At 34.4% G+C, this 19,677-nt stretch overlaps 1 protein-coding gene across 2 annotated transcripts in view; it reads right to left on the minus strand.

The window, feature by feature from the left end:
* The window catches only part of TAPT1 (transmembrane anterior posterior transformation 1), a 42,661-nt gene that overhangs the window by 17,719 nt on the left and 5,265 nt on the right, over positions 1-19,677 (minus strand). Inside the window, exons 1-6 of one of the 2 annotated variants that reach the window (XM_019472020.1) lie at positions 16,258-16,318; positions 15,575-15,598; positions 7,295-7,457; positions 3,341-3,476; positions 2,386-2,483; positions 2,160-2,229 (exon numbers count right to left, since the gene is read on the minus strand). In XM_019472020.1, coding sequence (XP_019327565.1) covers positions 2,160-2,229; positions 2,386-2,483; positions 3,341-3,476; positions 7,295-7,457; positions 15,575-15,598; positions 16,258-16,289 — 523 coding nt within the window. In that variant the 5' untranslated portion in view covers positions 16,290-16,318. Of the gene's footprint in view, positions 1-2,159; positions 2,230-2,385; positions 2,484-3,340; positions 3,477-7,294; positions 7,458-15,574; positions 15,599-16,257; positions 16,319-19,677 lie in introns of those variants that run through there. The other variant, XM_009279107.2, reaches the window with a different exon arrangement.

The following is a 19,677-nucleotide window of genomic DNA, read 5'->3' on the forward strand; positions in this document are numbered from 1 at the left end:
GCAGACCTGAGAAAACAGCTGGAAGAAATGGAGAGGTGGGAAATATATGGGGGAACCTGTATTTAGTGCTTTATTTTAGCAGTTTAGTTCAGTCTAGGCATGCAGTTTAAGCATATCGTGTTCTAGGACGCACAAAGCACTCCAAAGGCTGCCTAACTGGAAGCTCAGTCCACAGAACCAGACTAGCCTCATTTCCAGAGGTAGGATATAGCATTGGCATAGCATGCCAACCCAAGACCCACTACCATTTCAGCTGCAGGAAACAAAACATTTAAAGGATAATAAAGTTATTAGAATACATGAACTGAAGCAATACTGATCCATCCTTACTGAAGCTGTGATGCAATAAAGCTGTTCCAAGTTCAAAAGAGGTGAAAATCTCTCCTAAAAACCTGTCTACATTATTTAATTATGAGAAGAAAGACACTGCTATTTATAACCATACTGAGACATGGTTCCAGAAGTTACCTGTTTGAAGGGAATAAATTAGCTTGTTTTGTGCACTCTTCAATGTATGTACTCACCTGCTTCCATCCCTACATGGTATAATGAATGGCATCACTTTTTCCACCAAGTGATAAAGTGAGACCTGATATTGCTATTATGGCTCTTCAATAGTAATGTCTAGCAATAAAACATTGATATACATTTCTTCTAGCATATTATTGCAGGTGCTTTTTATGGAGGAAATTACTAGCCATTTCTAACAGCAGTCCCTGATTTATTTCAACATTTAAATCAAGAAAGAGGCCTCGCCTTTCAGTAGGAGAGCTAGGTGTGTACTTGTAACTATTTTCTGCAAGTATTGTGATCAATGAGAGAACATTTAAGAAAACTCATCTATATTTTCTTTCAATATTTAGTAAACATCACTTTTAGATATTCTCACTGTAAAGTTAAATACATCTAATTTAAAAAAAAAGTATTTAAATCTTGGAACCAAAAATACATACTATTAGCACAGAATAAACACTAATTCTTCTGTTACGTACTATATTTAAGATTTTATGTAAATAGTCTTTCATCCAAAGCATCACAAAACAATTGCCATTTAAGATTTGCACGTAATATCATTGCAGTTTGCAGATGAATTAGACAAAAATCACATCAATAGCCAGAATTCAAAACCTGAAGCAAGCCTGTTGAAAGTTTAACTCTTTATAAAAAAAAATTCCAAATCATCTGTTTTTAAATAAGCAGCTGCATTTTTTTTTTTTTAACCTATTGGACATTTGAGTTCTCTGGTTTAAAAAAATAGGAATTGGAATGAAAAAATACGTTCTATTTTGTTTGCTTATCTGTATAAAAAGCTTTGACCAAAAAAAGTCACATGCACAAAATAACAGAAACAAACGCGTTCAAAGATCAGAAAATATTACAAGCAAAGAAGCTATAGTACAACCTTAAAGTGCAATCTCTCCTATTAGTTTTGAAACCAAGAATTCAACAAATATTTCAGATGGCTGATATCGGTGTTAGAAAGAACCTCCATCAAAGGATACCTGTAACAGTTCTTCCTCTCAAGACACACTGAGTAAGAGTTCCCAAATTTCATACTAAGCAGCAACACAGTTAAGAAGTGCCAGATGCATAACATGTTTCCTAAGTACCCTCTACTATTATCTTGCTAGCATGTCAAAAGTTAGTCATCTCTGGTATTCCCTTCATAAGCCAGCTACTTCAGAGTTACATTCTTTTGGGGGGGGTGGTGGTGGTGGTGTGTGTGTGAGTATTTCAAGATCCATCCCCACAACTGCCAAACAACATCCATTATGAGATCACTGTCAACACAGTGCACTACAAAGTCAACTTTTTGAAAACATAGAAGACTTCAGAGACTTTAAAGCATGGATATTTTGAATACCATAACTTAAATCTGAAATTTGTATTTAATAACAACTTTAGCACAGAGCCAATAGGTTGTTTTAGCACCTCAAATAAAAACTAGCCATTTATGGAAAAAACAGTGTTCCTGGAAGTAGAATCCCAGTTTTGTCCTACTGAACCAAACAGTAATCAGGGAGATGAGGAATTCAAGTCAGAACGCTCAAATTCACGAAGGTAAAGCTGTTTTAACAACAAAATTAAATAAATGAATAAATTAAAAAAAATCAGCCTCTCACTTCACATTTTCTCCTGATTAGCACAGCTATACATACCGCTGTTTGACATTTGAAAAAGATTGTTCTTCTCAAACTTCTTGAAAACACTTCCTTTTATTTCAACGAACTGCAATTTTTAAAAATAGCTAGTTAGTTTTTATTGATAAAAACTGATATAAATAAATCAGACAATCAAATAATATGCAAATAGACATACGATACACACAAGATGAAGGATGCTGAAAAAAATTAGGGTAGCTATATAATAAAGCTACATACTTACATTATTGGACATCATGATGGTAAGCAGCGATTTATTGTGGGAGTTGAAGGCCACATTAAGGGTTGTTGCTTGAACCATTATAAGAATAGCATGCAGGACTAGATAGCAGGGTTAAGGAAGCATATTCGGAAATAATTTTTCTGCACAACAGTACTGAACAGCACCAAAAGTCGAATTTCCTATTTTGTTTCCAAAGTTTAACAAAAAAGTTTCTATCTCCCTGTCAACTAGATTTACAGCAAGACAGTGTACTTAAACCAGTGTAATGTACCCACAGTGCTTTGTAGCATGTAATAATTATGTTAATTTTTCTTGTTCTAAAAGAGCCCAATGACATTAGTCAGGAGAAACAGCAATACAACCTGAAGGAAAAATCTGAGATAAAATTAGCCTAAAGATTTCAGAGAAAACAGGGGAAAATACAAGAATTCTAAATTCATCACCACATCTATGGGACTACATATCTCTTTACAGATCATTTTCATCAGTTCACTGTAAGGTTACTTCACACTAAACTCATTTGCACCTGAATATGCATGAGTTTATCCCTTCATTTCAAGAAAATGTTTTCAAGCCAGGTGTTTGTAACATTCCACTAAATAAAAAACCCCCACTGTCTTCAAGACCCTGTGACACAAAATACTCAAACACAAATCAGAAATCAAAGTTTCCATGAACTATCCAATTACTGTTTTTCATTTTACTACACATTAAGTATTAAAAAAAGCTGTCTACTACTCACTGGTATACCATTAGGAAGGGTTTTTTTAAAACAGGTTAAAAGGTTTTTTTCATTCATTTTAAAAACCTGGTGTACTGGCAATATTACTTTGAAAATAACGGAACACTGATTTAGCAACACAATTTTTCAAATATATTCAACTAAAATAATGCAGAGCAATTACTGTGTAATTTAATTTAGAAAATTTTGCAATTTATTGAAGAAAAAGGATACAGACATACAGAACTGCCATGAAGAAGTGAGGAATCACACCTATGTGAGCTCTTTTTCTTTCCTTAGGTTCTGTAGCTGTCCAGTAAAGAGCATCCAAAATATCTTGCCCAAATGAAGAAAACAGACGATCAGCCACCTAAACAAGAACAACTTTTTACTGCCTTAAAGCAATATTTTTCTCACAGACACTTGAATATGCTACCGTAAGTACAGCTCAACCTAGAAAAAGTTTCACATATTCATCACTTTCCATCTCTTGTTCATTCCATTTCCACTCTGGATTTCAGTGATACTGTTCCTTTGCAGCTTACCTTCCCTCTCAAATTTACTATCCCCTTTTCAACACTATTTACAATATATAACCATGTAGTGTTATCTTAGATGCTTCCTTGGAAGACATCCAAGTACAGTTCAAACTTCAGCCTTTGATAAAACAAAACCATGTTGTGCCAAACTATCCTAAATGTTTTTTCCCATCCCTCTGGGTTTAATAAGGGAAAAAAAAATAATGAAAAGTGAATTTCAAATAGGGAGCAACATCAGCTTACAGGTACAAAAAGGACTGAAATGAGATTTCGCTGTACTGTTTCCTTACATCTTGGAATAAAGTACATACTCAATACAAATCTCTGCATAAAGTAGAATTCAAAATTAAAAGTACTATAACACAATAGCAAGTGATCAAGAGGGACTAGAAATTCTGCCAAAAAGGGCAAATTGGTTTGAAAAAAACTACAAACAGCTGAAGTGTAACCCAAAGAATATATGCACAAGTAGGAAGAAACACCCAGCATTAATCTGAAAGATAGGAAAGACATGGACAGCAATCTGAGCTTGTAATTCAATACCACAGCAAGAAAGGTCACGTGGAGTTCCACCAGTTCTCAACACTTCATCATCAGCAAGCATGTAAAACTGAAGATCATTACAAGGAAAGACTTTTTTCCTGCCTATACACTACAGTTCAGTGATTTTAAAACTAAGCTGCACAGGACAACAAAAATAGTACTTCAAAAATTAAATTCAGTATCACAAGGCACATGTCTGGCTAAAAAAAAAAAGATATCTTTAATTGCTTACTAACTCAACAAAACGGAAATAGTTAAATATGAAAAACTGATTATCTCTACTTAAAGACAACTGATACTTCCTCTTACTGTCTTTCTGTAAGACAACAATTTGGGACATGTTAAAACAACATGTAGCAATATAGAACTAGGTGCACAATGTACCTGCAAATATTGAACCATACCTATTAACTAGAAAAGTTCTTGGGACAACATAAGTAAACCTAGATTTGGGATAATTTCCTGACTTTGTTAATTAAGAGTTCTAAACGTAAAGATTCTGAAGGCAGAGAAGTCATATACTTTAACTTACTCAAGCCAACATTTATTGAAGTTTCCTGAAATACAAAGGCTGAATTAAAACAAATTTTTACTGGATGTCTCAAGTAAACTGTACTATATGCTACTCTTTAAGCATCACCTATGAAATAAAATGAACAAAACCATGAGCTGATGAATCATCATAAATCTGAAGTTCAAAAACCCATCAGTTTGAGAGATATTTACAGTGGTATTGTTTTCGGCTTTTAAATTTTGTAAATTAAGGTGTTTTGCATTATTTGGTTCCTGCTCATTGTGATGACCCATTGAGTAATTACACCTGGTGTAGTAACACCAACTACAGAATGTTTAGAGTTTGGTAAGTTTTTGTTCACAATATTGTGAGGGTTTTAACAGAGAATATGGTGGTTTTGCTTTCCTTTTTATTTAAGCAATCCTTGTTTCTTAGCTGAGAGGACAGAAAATATTAAAACCCACCACACAATATTGTTGCTTGCTTTTCCAAATATGACTTACCTAAACCCTACATGCCGGCTCCAGGCTCCAGCAGAATTCCATGGTGAGTGCTGTCACCAGCGTAACGCACACTGGGGCTTCACAAGGAGCAGGAGCCGGTGGGTCTGAATCTAAAAAAGAAAAGTGTCATTTAAGCCAAATGTGCTGAATGCTCCCCTTAGGCTGTCTATCTGGAGCATTCAGCACATAATTTGCAGATTCTGCATTCCTCATATCTGTCCAGGACAATATTCCCTGGACTTGTCAACAGCCGAAAACATTAGGACATTGTAAACATCTCTGTTGCTCAGTGATTTAACTAAATTAAAAAGATATTCCTATTTTGAGAACTTGTGAAAATATAAAATTACTTAAAAAAAAGCATATTTAACAGTTCTTTAAAAAGCATTGCTTGCATTAGTAGCAAAGACCTATAACAAAATTCACCGAAGTAGTCTAAGCAAGCCAATATTCACACTGTTGAAAGCTGACTATCAACCAAGTCTTTCAGTGGGATCCTGTGACATTTTCTGCCAATACTGCAGCTGCAATCTACCACAGTAAAAAAGCCCCCTAAAAAACATGCCCTCTGCTTGGCATGTTGGGTTTCATGAGACACCATGGAAATTAAATACCAGTTCCAACTTCAAAGTCTAATGTAATTTTTCTAATAACTATGAGAGGTAACAGACTTCCCCCTTTCCTAAAAAAAACAAACTCAGGCAGTGCTTCTTAGTTGAGACACACTTTTGGTTCTGCCAAACGTAGCAAAGAAACTTGACTCTTCTCCTCTTCATTCAAAATGGAATGGCACATGGCTTCCAACTCCCAGCAAACACTGCAGTCTCTCTTCAAACTACATGGTAAGCACATAGTGCTGTACTTTCTCAGCTTTAGAGAATTAACTTGAAGTAGTCTTGAAATAGAGAAATTACTATTTTGAGCACATGGATTTATTTAGTAGGTGATAATCTCTCACAGATTATGGAACTATATACGGATGAATAATTCTCAACACAACTAAAATCCACATAGTAACTCAGTGCCAATTTAATATTTGTACATGTCTTTCAGCAAATCTAAAAATCAAAGGAAACAAAACCCTATGAATAAACAACTGAGGTGGCTTGTGTGATATTTATTTCACTTAGGATAATGAAGTGTATTCCTTATGCAATATTTTAATATTTTATGAGGAAAGAACAAATGTCTTTAGACAAAATATTCAGATTTTGCACAAAGTGTAGCCCTGTTTTAGCAGTCTTCAAACAAAGGTACAACAGATGTTCAAACAAGGATGAATATGTTATTCAGAGATCCCAGAATCCTAATAGAGTAACTCTCGTGTACAAAGCTCTGACTGAATCCTTTTAAGAGGTTGTATTCCTAATATGTTCTGTATTTGTAGGATGGAGATAAGAGTGTAGCTATAAAAACATTATTTACTTTGTGAATCATTGATCATAGAAGTGCAATTAAAAATCTCATGCTTTATATTAAATAACAAAACAGAAACAATTTTTTTCCCCAGAATTTCTCTTTATCTTACCTCCCAAAACAGAATGTGCTTTTCTTGTTTCACTATATTCATTCAACTTACTGTTTATGTACTCAGGCTTTTGTCTGCTAGCCAGGACTGAGACAGGTTAAGCAGTAACACGAGTCCTTGCATACAAGGAAAGCTATACTTCCATAACAAAGAACTAAAAACCAAATTCCATGTCTTCTACGATCTTCCTTCTCTGTTCTCTCTCAGGGTCTTATCGCTATTTCAAATCAATAGTTTCTACTTTTCTCAATGAGTTCAAAACCTCATTCATTCCACTTGCATTTCAGTTTAAGACATTTCTTCTTCCATTTCCAGTTCTCAATTTTTTTCCAACTAAATTGATTAATAAGCTCCAGGAACTAGGCAATATGAAACAGTACCTACAAAACTTATTTTTCATGAACTTGTCTGTTTCCCTGCACCTAGGCTTATTATCATGGGTGTGTGCACATTTGTGAGAATACGAGATGTGCCATATTTTAAGTACAAATACTGTAATACAACAATATTTTAGATAGTCTGAAAAAAGCATGCTTGATATTCTGATGCCAACATTCTTACCTCAAGCATGTTATAGATGATGTAGAGCTTTATGACAGACTGTCCCCTTATCAGATGATACATCATAGAGTAGTCAACATAGTGCATCATGAAGTAGCAGATGACCAGTATAACTCCTTTGAGAACGTCACATACCTGAGCAGGTTGTAGCAAACGTCTATCACTGAAACACAAAGGGCAAAGAGTTCCACTAAATGTCATATACCCACAAAATACAAATGTTACCAAGTCAATAGGAATTTACAGAAGCTGTTAATCAAGGGTATATTTTAATGTAGTTTATTACTGCCCCTTCCCCTGCCCCTCACTCTGATGCCTAAGGAACACCATGACCGTGATACACATTTATAGCTCGTGCTCCTGATCAGGACCACATTCTCTTATCTGCCACATCCATTTAATTAAAATACTGTATTTGTATTTGCTCACACTTGTTAAGAACCTTCCACATGCATGCCCTTTGGTTTTGAATTTACCTTCTCTCTTCCAGCCAATTCTACTTATCATTTTGACTTCCTCAGTTACAGAAATTGTATTTGCTATAACCAAAAAGAAAGGCAGCAGTCATCTTCAATTTCAGTATTATGAACCAGATGCTGAGGAACAGGTTCTAAATGCAATTCTGTATCTTCTTTTAGCTCTAAGCTCTGCAGCAGTAAATGCAAACAATTAGACATCAGAGCTTGAGGTTGATCTTGAACCAATGCAGAAGTTTTCTATCTATAGTCCCACAAGTAACCCAGAAGACCAAATGAATCATTACACAATTTCACCCTATAAACTAAAACTACAGGAAGAAAATAGCTTTACCTTAACTGGCACAATAGCAGCTATAAGCATAATGAAATTGCAAGGCAGTATTTACTTGTCTATTTACTTAGTTTAGTATTAATAGGATGCAAAGCATTTAAAAAGCCTTCAAATTAAATCAAAAGGTTGAGAATTAAATATCAAAAAATAAATAATTTCTATTACATGTATTTATTTTTAATATACTCTGAAAGGATTTTAAAGAAGTTAACGTTTCACAAAAGTCGGAACCAATTAGCAGAATGCAAATTATGAATTTTCATTTTCTGTATTCTTAAATCACCAGGTTATCCAGAGATTAGACAATGCTCCCATAAACTGGTAACATGTTTAGAAAAAAAATTAGAGTAAGTTGATAAAAATTCATGCTGTTTTTAAAAAAGATCCAAGAGTTACTTATGACCTCTGGGAGTCAAGATGTTCTACAGACAAGTCAAAAAATCCCAGCTACCTGACTCATTCTATTTAAAAACAACATCAGAGCTAGAGTGTTATACTTTGGGTTTCTTTGTTGTCTTCCATTCAGAAGAAAAAAGCCCTGAAGACAGCAATTATGCATTATAACGCTCACAGAACCACACAGTGTCATTCTACAATGGGCAAATAGATCATGCTCATTCTAGGAGTATGAGCGAGAAAGCTTCCCAAACTCTCAGATTTACAGTATTACACTTCGAACAGAGAGCTCCTTTTATTATGTACTTTTTAATGCATAATCTGTATTAAAATTAATTATATTCTGAATAATAGAATTCAACCTGGTCCAGCACACCAGAACTGCTTAAAGTGGCTTTCTCACCCTATGAGACATTTTCTTGCTCTCAGAAGTCATCCAGTAACAGTAACCATGTGACATTTTATTTCAGACTAAGTCCTTGACAAAAAGCCTCAGTGAATTTTCTTCCCTTTTTCCCCCCCCAGGAATTGAGTTTTAAGTTTAACTGGTGTTTTCAGTTAAAGAAAACTAAAAGTGTCCATTTTCCAGCACATCCAGTATTTACCTGCTGCTTAAAGAACCTATGACTATGCCCTTGCATGACACGCACACAAAAATGCACCCTCTCCAAGCCGTAAAATTACATTTTGGAAGTTTATTGCCCTCAATCTGACTTAAATGATTATACTTATTTAAATATATTAGCATATATGGAAACATTTACAGGATTTAAGCCAACCCATGATTATAATTACCACTCATACGCTGAGTAACATAGCATATTCCTTTTTCCTCCAACCTATTTCAATTTTGGAAGTGTACTCAGAGTCATTTCAGTACAAGTCCCCCAGCCAACACTCATACTCCACAATACAGATTGGGAAAAAGTGTTAAAGGTATTATTACTCCACAACACTAATGCCAGGTCTTAGCATTTGAAAAAGAGAATAAGAATTTGTTACTCAGAAAATTAGCATCTTCATTCTTCCAGCCAATACCTACCTTATCATTAGAGAAGTAGTGAGTACCTGGTAGAGAAAAACCTGACCAGCAAAAGAGACAACCACTTCAAAAGTCTATGTTTTAAAAGTTTGGCAAGGTACCAATTTTTACAATGGGATGGTCTCTTGTTGAAATGCACTAGTAAGCAGAACCTGTTCATGAAGTTTCTGAAGCAGTCCAGAAGGATTCTCACAGGAAAAGGCTTTGATGTCCAGAAATCAATACAGACTGAAAATTATCATGTTAAAGGTTTTCTGGCTTACAAATAACTTCAAAGATGCTCAACCACCAGTACAGTCACAAGTCACAGTTATTCTGTACTGTTAACCCTACCACTCTTCTACTTGATCTTCCATCAGTATGGCTACACCCATTTGAGTAAAACCAACTCAGGAGAAGCCCACGTAAAAGCCGATAGCAGCCACCACAGGGGAATACCAACTCTAAGAACAGACTACACACAATCAAGAGCACAACTGTTCTAAAGGTGGTTTCAACTCTGAAAACTAACTCAGGAGAATAATGCCATATGAAGGTGCATGCAAACTTGCACACAGCATCCTATCCACTGGAAAGATGAAGATATTTTGAGAATGTACTAGGTACAGAACAAACTGAGTATCACTACGATTCAATTCAAAGGCTGCCCAAAACAGTCAGATCAACTACACTTGATTGCTGTGCCTTACAGGAATTAAGCTTTTGTAACAGAGTACATTCAAATAATGTTTTTAGAGAATTTTACCTCTCAAAGTGACTTGGATTTACTTTCTCAGTAGTCTGTATATCTAGAAAAAACTGCCGTAAACACTCCATTCATTTTTTTCCTGACATTTTAACTAAAAATACACTCTATTAATGTTCTATTCAAAGTTGTGCAATACCTGCTTGTGCTTCTCATCCACATGAGCAGAGGAACTAACAGTAATGCTGTGACAACTTCTTCAAAACATATCTTTAAAAGAGGTCACAAAAATATTCTCACAGTTTCAATTTACTCAGTTTGATGACAGAAGAGCTGCCAGCAACTCTAACCCCTAGTCAGTACAAGGGATTATTGCAAAGGCCGAGTACAAAAAACTGCTTTCTAGAAAGTGGAAAGAGTAAGAAGATCCTGACATTTAAAATATATTCCAGTGTTCTTTCATTGTACACTAAGACAGACCCCTTCATACTGACTAGGCAAGTAATCTATGGTCTACAACTAACATGTTTCTGATTGAGAGAGATTAACCATGACTACTGCATAAATCCACAAAAGTACTTTTATTGCAGCAGAATCCTCTTCTGCTCTGGCTAATAACATTTACAAAAGGATTTTGAGGTGTGGCTCTGAATACAATACGGGATAGGGATAATTATTTCCTACAAAGACAAGGAAATCAAGTAAATGGATTAAGTCTAATGATTTGTCACCTTTTGGCAAATACACAGAACTAACTGCAAAGCTTGCAGTTATGAAATGATGCAGTCAGTGTTCGGTGAGAACTGAACATTGCAGTTTTAGTACATGATCAGGCTTACATTGGTTCAATCTGTATTTGTCACCAATCATTCCTATCCTTCACATTAAACTGTTTAATACATATAAACACACACTGGCTGATGTGATTTTATGCCTGTCAAAAAGTCTTAGCCCACCCATTACACACATTACATTTTCTGCATTCATTTTTCTCAATATATGTTTCTACTTATTGTCTCCAGTAACTACTCAGTGCCAACACTGGAAAGTACTTTCAGAACAGTCTTGAGCACCAAGTAATCAGACCTCATGATTAATATAACATACAAATGCATAATACTGTATTCATTCCGCACCATGAGTACTACAGAATCTCAAAAGAACAAAGAAAAAAGCTGGTATCGGCCAAGCTATGACAACTATACAATGGTCAAGAAACAAACAAGAAATATATAGCATAGTGCTGATATTACTTTCAATATCTCATTTGAAAGTAGGGAGCCAAGAGGTAAGAACTAGGCAATACTGAGCTACTGTACAACTCTAGAAACCATTGAACAGAGACATGAGAAGTTGAAACAGCTTAGCTCATTTCAAAAGACACTGTATTTTTACAGTTGTGCATGAAGTGTGACAGAACACAGAGGGAAAGATTTCACATGAAAATTAGTCATGGGTGTTTTTTCTCATGAGTGAGAAAAGGAGAACAACAGATATAAGATAGTTGTTATGCTCTTTTTTATGTTTAATCATTCTGGTTACAAACCAGCAAGCAGTAGAATCTTCCTATAGAAATTGGCTGGTCTTTTCCTCCAAAGCTATCCCAGGCATAAAGTGATGCTGCAGAAGTGAATGAAATATTAACACTTTCCTGGCTTTAGCAAACTCCGCTCTTAAAAGACAGTATCATGAGAGCCTTTGTCCAAGACGCAGTTCCTCTAATATCCTACTGGATCCCAGAAATAACGTTATGTGAATTGTTTCACAATTTGGCTGATTGCACAGCTGAATATAATTTAAATTACAAATTTCACATCTCATAAACCAGTAGATATGCAGATTCAGGGCATTTGGACTGTCCTTCAAATGCACCTTATTAAGATACACGATTTCTGTCTTTTCACCTAATTATTTTCTGCCATTATTCCATTATTACTTCTAACATTTTTGCTAGAAGTCATGCTCTCCAAGACGCTCTCTGCAGAATTTTACAAGTGATTTCATTATGCTAAGCCTCGAGTTCTCATGTTTAGCTGAACAGACTAGACTACCAAGGAAGCAAATTTTTAAATTAAACTTCTTCAAACATCAAAGTACCTTAATAGTAAAGAGTAAGGCTTATCCATTCTTTCTATTATCCGCTACATAAAATCTTGCATTGCTTTACTATTACTACCGCTGAATACACCGAGTTGTTTAAACGTAGGATGATCCTTCAATCTGCATGAATTCAGAGTGAAAATCCAAGCATTCCTCTACAGATAAACTCTCTCACACTGTAACACTAACTAGCAAATTAAGACAACACAGAAAACACACATGCAGGGACTTCAATATTCTACAGCACGTACTTAACACAATGTTCAAACTCCTCAGCCTTTGGGTACATTTACCACTACATCTACTAATTGACAGAAAATCTCCACTGAAACAAACCCTTATGTCTCCAAATAATATAATTATACAAATGCATGCTTAAGGGGATATACAAGCTTATTATTCATTTTAATATAAGAAAGTGATGTGCAAGCCTTACTACTATACCTCCCTATTCCACCACAGCACACTTCTGTTTCAGCCCAATTAATTAACAAAAGGAGAAGCACGCCAAGCTCAATGCTTATCACACAGTGTTTGAGGCAGCTGAAAGTGAAACTACAGCAAAATTTATACAGTGCACTGACTGACATCAACCAAGAACTAGGAATTCAGAAAACCGGTCTGTTACAGAAAAAGATACTTTTTTCAACACAATTCACAAGCTCAAGGTTTAATACTCATTCTTCAAACTTTCCAGTTTATGGTTTGTCCACCTTGCGACACATTTAGAAAGCGTGAATCCAAGTCTTTCCTCTGGTTAGAAAACCACTGGATCTGTGTATGTCCTCCCCCTTTAGAAAGCTAAAAACAAACAACTTTCCTTACAAGCAGTTAGGAAGAATTACTTTGCTATTCTATAAAATTAAATTAAAATAATATAAAATTAGAATAGTACCAAATATTCTGGCTACCCACAAATTTGTTCTATATATATTAGGAACAAGAGCACCTAAATTTTTTTCATGATTACTTGTGACATTTGTAAGAAAATCCACTCTAAGTGTTACAAAATTAAGATTCAAACTGATTTCAAGATATATACAAAACAGCTACCCAGTGAAGAAAAATTTGGTGTGAAAAACAGTGTTTGTTATAAGCAATCTCTTTAGACAAGTGGAAGTTTAAGGAACGAGTTACCTGACTGTCATTTTCAAGGTATGTCTATTTGATACCATACTCAAAAGGCCATGATCCACATTTCATATAGTAATAAGAATTCTGTATCCATCTACTGGTTGAAAAACATTAGGTTCAATCATTCATAAGGGCTATGACCATACAAATGGTCATACTACTGATATATAATGTTTGTGACTGTTTCAACTGAACAGCATGTTGGATTTCACAGTATTTTTCCTTTAAGTTATTAAAGAAGCAAAACAGCTTAAGGCTTTCAGTGTATTGGCATCTACCCCACCAATCCCTTTCTTGTTCCAACAGCTGTACAATTAAAGTTACTTAGCATTAAGTAGGGCATTATTAAAAATAAATCAGTTTACTAATATTTGACATTAATAAGTTACAAATCACAAGTAGCTAATGCACGAGTTTGCTTAAGTGACTGACTTCCAAAAAAACCAAGATCGGGTGTTAAGTGTTTTCATAAGCCTTACTTATTGAATTTAAAGTGGTTAAACCATTTGGAACATAAAATGCACCCTGTGACAAACAAGAATTTGTTCTTACTGTATAAAAAAACTCTAAAAATCTCACCACAGTTGCCTATGGTATGCTTTTCAGCAACTGTCATTGCAAAATGAACAATGTTTTCACTATATTGTATACAAAGTAATCTGTAGACAAGTATACTTGTCTGAGTACTTAATTACTTTAGCATCTGATGCGTAAGCACTCTGCATACATTATTTTAAACTTAAGTCCACACAGACTGCCATATGCTATCATATGACTTCTTTTCTTTTGTCTTTCAGGCTTTCTGGTGTTCAAATCTTCACTAGTCTGATTAGATACGGTTTTCCAGTCACCTTGTAGAGTTGTTTGGGTTTTGGTTGTTGGTTTTGTGGGGTTTTTTTTTGTTTGTTTGTTTTTTAACCAACAGGAATTAAATACATTTTTCTTGTTTAATTTTACAGTTTAAAGATGTCAAACAGGATGACTGCATTTTTAATTGGTTCTTTTAGTATAGTCTCATCCAAATAATTCAGATTACTCTAAACAATTACTTCTTCATAGTTAGGACAGACAAAATTTCCAGTACTGATGTCACAGATATAGTAATTTAAAGATATGAATACACTATCACTGTAATAATGCCTTAGATGGATATTTTAACCTTAATAAAATAATGAACTTAACCATCTGCATACATACACATTTATAAACTCTTAAAGTAACAGTATTTCTATAAATGTTATTGTACTTTACACTATAAAAAAACCCTTTTCATTTATACAGGTTTATTGTTTGGCTAATAATGCACTGAAGTGTTTTAGCACTGAAGTTACAAGTTTGAGCAAGTATTTTACAGCAAACTTTTTCTAACTGTATTAGTTATTCAATATTAACACTGTGAAACAGTTAGACAACCACTGAGGTTTATATTAATTCATAATATATTTCAGTTATTGAAATGGTGGTCTAGTTAAAGTTTTGTTTAGGTCTATTTTCCTTCTCCATTACTTGTATGAAAACTGAACTGTTGGATTTTGTTTTTCATGTAGATATTTGGTCTTGATCAAAGTCTTAATCCTTCAATGTATCCCTCATTAATGAGCTGTGGTATTGTAAAGTCGTAATCTTATATGAAGCATTAACAAGAATGATCAAATTAACACATAAGGGAATATTCTCCTGTTAGCATACTAAGCCAAGATGTCAAGGAAACCAAAACCCAAGCAAGTTTGTCTGAAGGGCATACTTGCCCATATAGCTACATGCTAAGAATTTTCAAGATGCGCAAAGTGATCTATTGGAAATATTTTCATACAAATATGCTCAAGTTTGGAATTAAGTTTGGCTTCAGGAAGAAAAGCTATTTTGATCAAATCTAATATTCAGTTTGAGACTTTAAAAAGAGATACAGCTTACAGTATACAGGACTTAACTGTTGTAAAATTGTGAGATATACAGACTAAGTGCTGATAAAAATATGACCCAAATGAAGAATTCTAAGATACGGAGAGCTGAGTTTGCCAAGATTAGATGGATTTCATTTCTCAAACAATAAAAAGCCTCTACATGCACACAACACAGCACGAGACCATGCTAAGAATGAAACGAAACCAACCTTGCTGTTAGGCCCCGATGAGAGCTGTCTCAAAATAAAGAAAAATGAGGTTTCAAATAAATGACAACTAGAATTAGCTTTCATTAAGCTTTTACTTTTTTAATAACAGAATCAACTATAACTGAAGTCAGTAAAAGAACATATGCTGAAGTGCTGTATTTTATTATGCAGAGAATCAACTTCAAGTCTAATACTAAGATACCTGGCAATGAACTTTCAGAACTCCCCAAAATTTATGTTAAACATTACAAAAAACTGCTTTAAGTACACACAAAAATATAGCTATGAACCTGACTGAAGCGCTACTTAGAATAAACACAAAAAAGCTTAAGGCACTATAAACTAAGTACAGCAGGGGCTATAGTTTTTCCAAGATACCCTATTTTAAATTGGGCCGAAATGGTCCACAGGCACTCTATATAAAAAAATGTTTTAAATCTATTAAGATCACAACCTCTTTCTACAATGATGCGAAGTTACATATGAAAATATACCTACCATAAACAGCACTGAATCAATTTCATGTGTTGGTGATTAAAACTAAGTGTTGTTCTCTCCTTTGAACTATGTTGGTTGATTTAGCTATACTATTCATTTGTAATCAGTCTTTTTACTGATTACATGTAGATGGGTGAATTTGGCTGACAGCATAGAAGGAAAAAGAAAAACCAGGATTTACTCACCAAGGAGGAATCCCTGTGACACCACATTCCATCCTATAAAGGAAGTGAAAGTGCTCTTCCCTTCGGTCTGATTTACAAGAAAGAAAGAAAGAGAAGGTTGTAATGTTGCTACACTATGCACTGTTATGGAAAGGAGAAAGGAGTACTTGATCTGAGAGTTTACTACCGAAAATACTGAATGCACCTGCGTTTTGGTTGGTAGAAAGCCACACATTTGGTGGACAGGTGCACTACCTTCTCAGTGAACTTAACCAGACAATAGGAAGTTTATGTATTTAACAGCTATAGCCCTTAGGAAAAAAAAATTAGGCTTCGGAATAAGTGTGCAACAGAGGTTCAAATTTATTTAATAACCTGATAATATGAACAAAGAAATAATGTTGGTAACAAGAATGCCAGTATATTGGTTTGTTTGTTTTTTCCTGAGATGCTTTCTTTCTACAGTGTCTTTTGTGAAGTAACACTGTTCTATTTATTTCCTACTGAAAAGTGTAGATCTATGATTTCATAGGAGGGCAATGGGAATTTGAAGAGGTTCATATAATACAACTGAAGTTAATGATATTATTGCTGACAGGACCTAAATTCACTTATTTCACTTACTTGAGGGAGAAGACAGCAGAGTAAGAGAAAAACACAGAACACGTTTATAATCTGTATCTATTTCCACATGGAAGAAACGTAAAGATCTTGTCAATCAATCTTCACATAAAGAATTCATAATCTAATTCTGTATTTTCTTGAGAAAGCTAGAATTTGCAAAGGGGGGAAAAAAGTCTCACTTTCTATAGTAAGTCCTTACTTGCTTTGTGGACAAGATGTAAAATGCCTTTAAGCATAATTAAATTGGGAGTCCCATCAGAGTTTCACTAACATACAATTTTAGCTTTCATATCATGGTGTTTTTCAAATAACACAGAAGAGCTTTTCCACATTCCCACAAGAGCTTTTATTGGTGTGCAACATATTTTCAAGAAAAACAAAAAGTTAGCTCTATAAGAGTGTTCCAAAACAAGCAGAGATATTAATCTGCCCAGAATCTCTGGTCTGAGGTATTATTAAAAAAAGTGTCTGAATTGTAAAAGAAAAACATACCTTTCAACCACAGGTAGAGTTAGTTTTAGGAACCTATCATCAAGGACTGCAATTCTGAAGAGAACTCCACCAGGTACACTTCTCTCTCTACCTTAGATTTGTTGTTCCAGCAAAGTATGTGCTTTTATGTTGTCAAAGAATATTTTAATAAAATGAGAGTAGTTTAAAAGATTCGAAGAGAATAATTTAGGAAACTTCCTTCCATGACTTGGAAGAAAATAAAGCAGAGGTGATTTTTTTTTTTTTTTGTAATTTCAGAAGATGTAATTAAATTTTGTGAAGTGTTTGTTAAAAAAAAAATTAAGAGCACTGTACTATTTACAGGGCATAGCAGTAATTAAGTTGCACCTGCCAAAACCACCACAATCTGATGATTCAGCCTCTGCCAATTTGACCACAGCAATTTAACCAGCAGTTTAGTTTACTTAATGACAGAATCTTGAATTCTTCTGACTGAAGTTTTCAAAGTTTTAAAGTCTCTCTAAAATAGCTATGTTAACACCAATATAGCTCTGACAAATACACAGAACTAAATTTACTCAAAAGGAAAGATCAAGTGATGAGGAATGACGACTTAGCAGTCAAACTGAAGCACTTACACTGTCTAGGCAGAAAAAGGAAACAAATTTCTTTAAGATATGTTACTCTTTGTTCCCTTTCAGAGCTCTGTAAAACGGAATATTAAAACATGTGGAAGAGGCTATAAAGCGCTCCCCCTACATTTAAGGACTGCACACAATACCATAGACAGGAATTACCCCATCTTACATAGGATGTGGTTCTATTGTTTTAAAGAAATAATGGGTAATAGAATCTTTCTCTACACTGAAAAGAGCAGAAATAGTTATGAGGAAATAAATGAACTAAAGAGTAAACTGGGAGGGAGACAGAACACTCACTGCTCAATCACTTCACTGAGATGTTGAGAAAGAAGTCAAGATGAAGGGAGGAGCACTTTTATTTACTACACAGAATGGAATATGATGTGGCAGGTTCAAATAACAACTAGTCATGTCTCTCAACACTTACTTGACATTTGTGAGGAAGAGCAAGCTAAAAGATAAACAGCCACCTGCTTTGTAAGTACCTTTTGTAATTACAGACACGTTTTACCTATTGAACTCTATTTTGTTACACACACACAAAAATGTATTTCCTGAGCCAGAAGAAAATCCCAAATCTTTTTTGCCATAACAAATCAAATCAGCATAACTAGAAAAACAACAAGAAATCCCCAAAAGCAAAATGCAGGCTCTGAATATTTGGAAATAAGAATCATTACATCTGAAAAAGTTCCATTACATACTATAAACATGAATTGCAAACCGTTCAATAAAAAGCCACCAACTTTAAAACATTAATAAATTAGGCAAAGCATCAAGTAGCAAACAAGTAAAGAGATTTGAGGGAAATGAATTCCATATACATTTGAGGAAACTGTGACAAAAAAAATTGCTTCATGAGTTGTTACAAAAACAAAGCCTTCTTCACTCAAGATGATCTCAGTTTCACTCCATCTTACCTGATAACACTTTAAAGTTAACATAGTCAAGTTGAATAGATTAAACTGGATTCTATCCTGCCTTGCACACTAAAAGTACTGTCAAGCAAGCAGACTAAGTTTTAACATTGCGTGTGTGTGTACATATATATACACACACACGTGTGAGTATATATTGTATTTTCAGTGTTGCTTTCTTCAGTATATTGAACAATACCCAAAATCAGCAACTGGTCTTTCAAATTTTTAATCATAATTTCAGAATACCAGAAAACTTGTTTGTCAAAAGCAAAGCTGAGTTTATAAACAAGGAAGAAAACTTTTTAAACAGAAAAAAGTAGTAAGATCCAAATGATAGGTTAAAATCTATTACATTTACCTGAATTTTAATATTTTAGCAATAGCATCCATACAGATATTTACAAATAGGCACAGAATTTGACTTGTCATCAGGTTAAAACTAAATAACTGTCATTTTTTACACAGATAGAAAAACTCTTTTAACATAATGGAAGTCTGAGATTCAGCTCAAAATTAACAGCACAATAAAATATTAGGGACTGCCACCTAGTGCCTATGTTAAGCATCACCCAAGTACAAACGTTTCAGCTTAAGACTATACTCTAAAATATTATTTCTTATGCAACTAGACTAGCATTTGCTCTAATCAGAACATACATTCTAAACTATGCATCTAAAAGCACTTCACATATAAAAGACTATTAATAATGCAAATGCAAGCAATTCATTTAAAAAAAAATAAAAACAGCTACCATAAATTAACTTAAAGTTTGGGGAAACCCAGAATGAAAACCCTGAGGTCC

This window comes from Aptenodytes forsteri, unplaced genomic scaffold (assembly GCF_000699145.1).
Source record: "Aptenodytes forsteri isolate BGI_AS27 unplaced genomic scaffold, ASM69914v1 Scaffold242, whole genome shotgun sequence".
NCBI lineage: Eukaryota > Metazoa > Chordata > Aves > Sphenisciformes > Spheniscidae > Aptenodytes > Aptenodytes forsteri.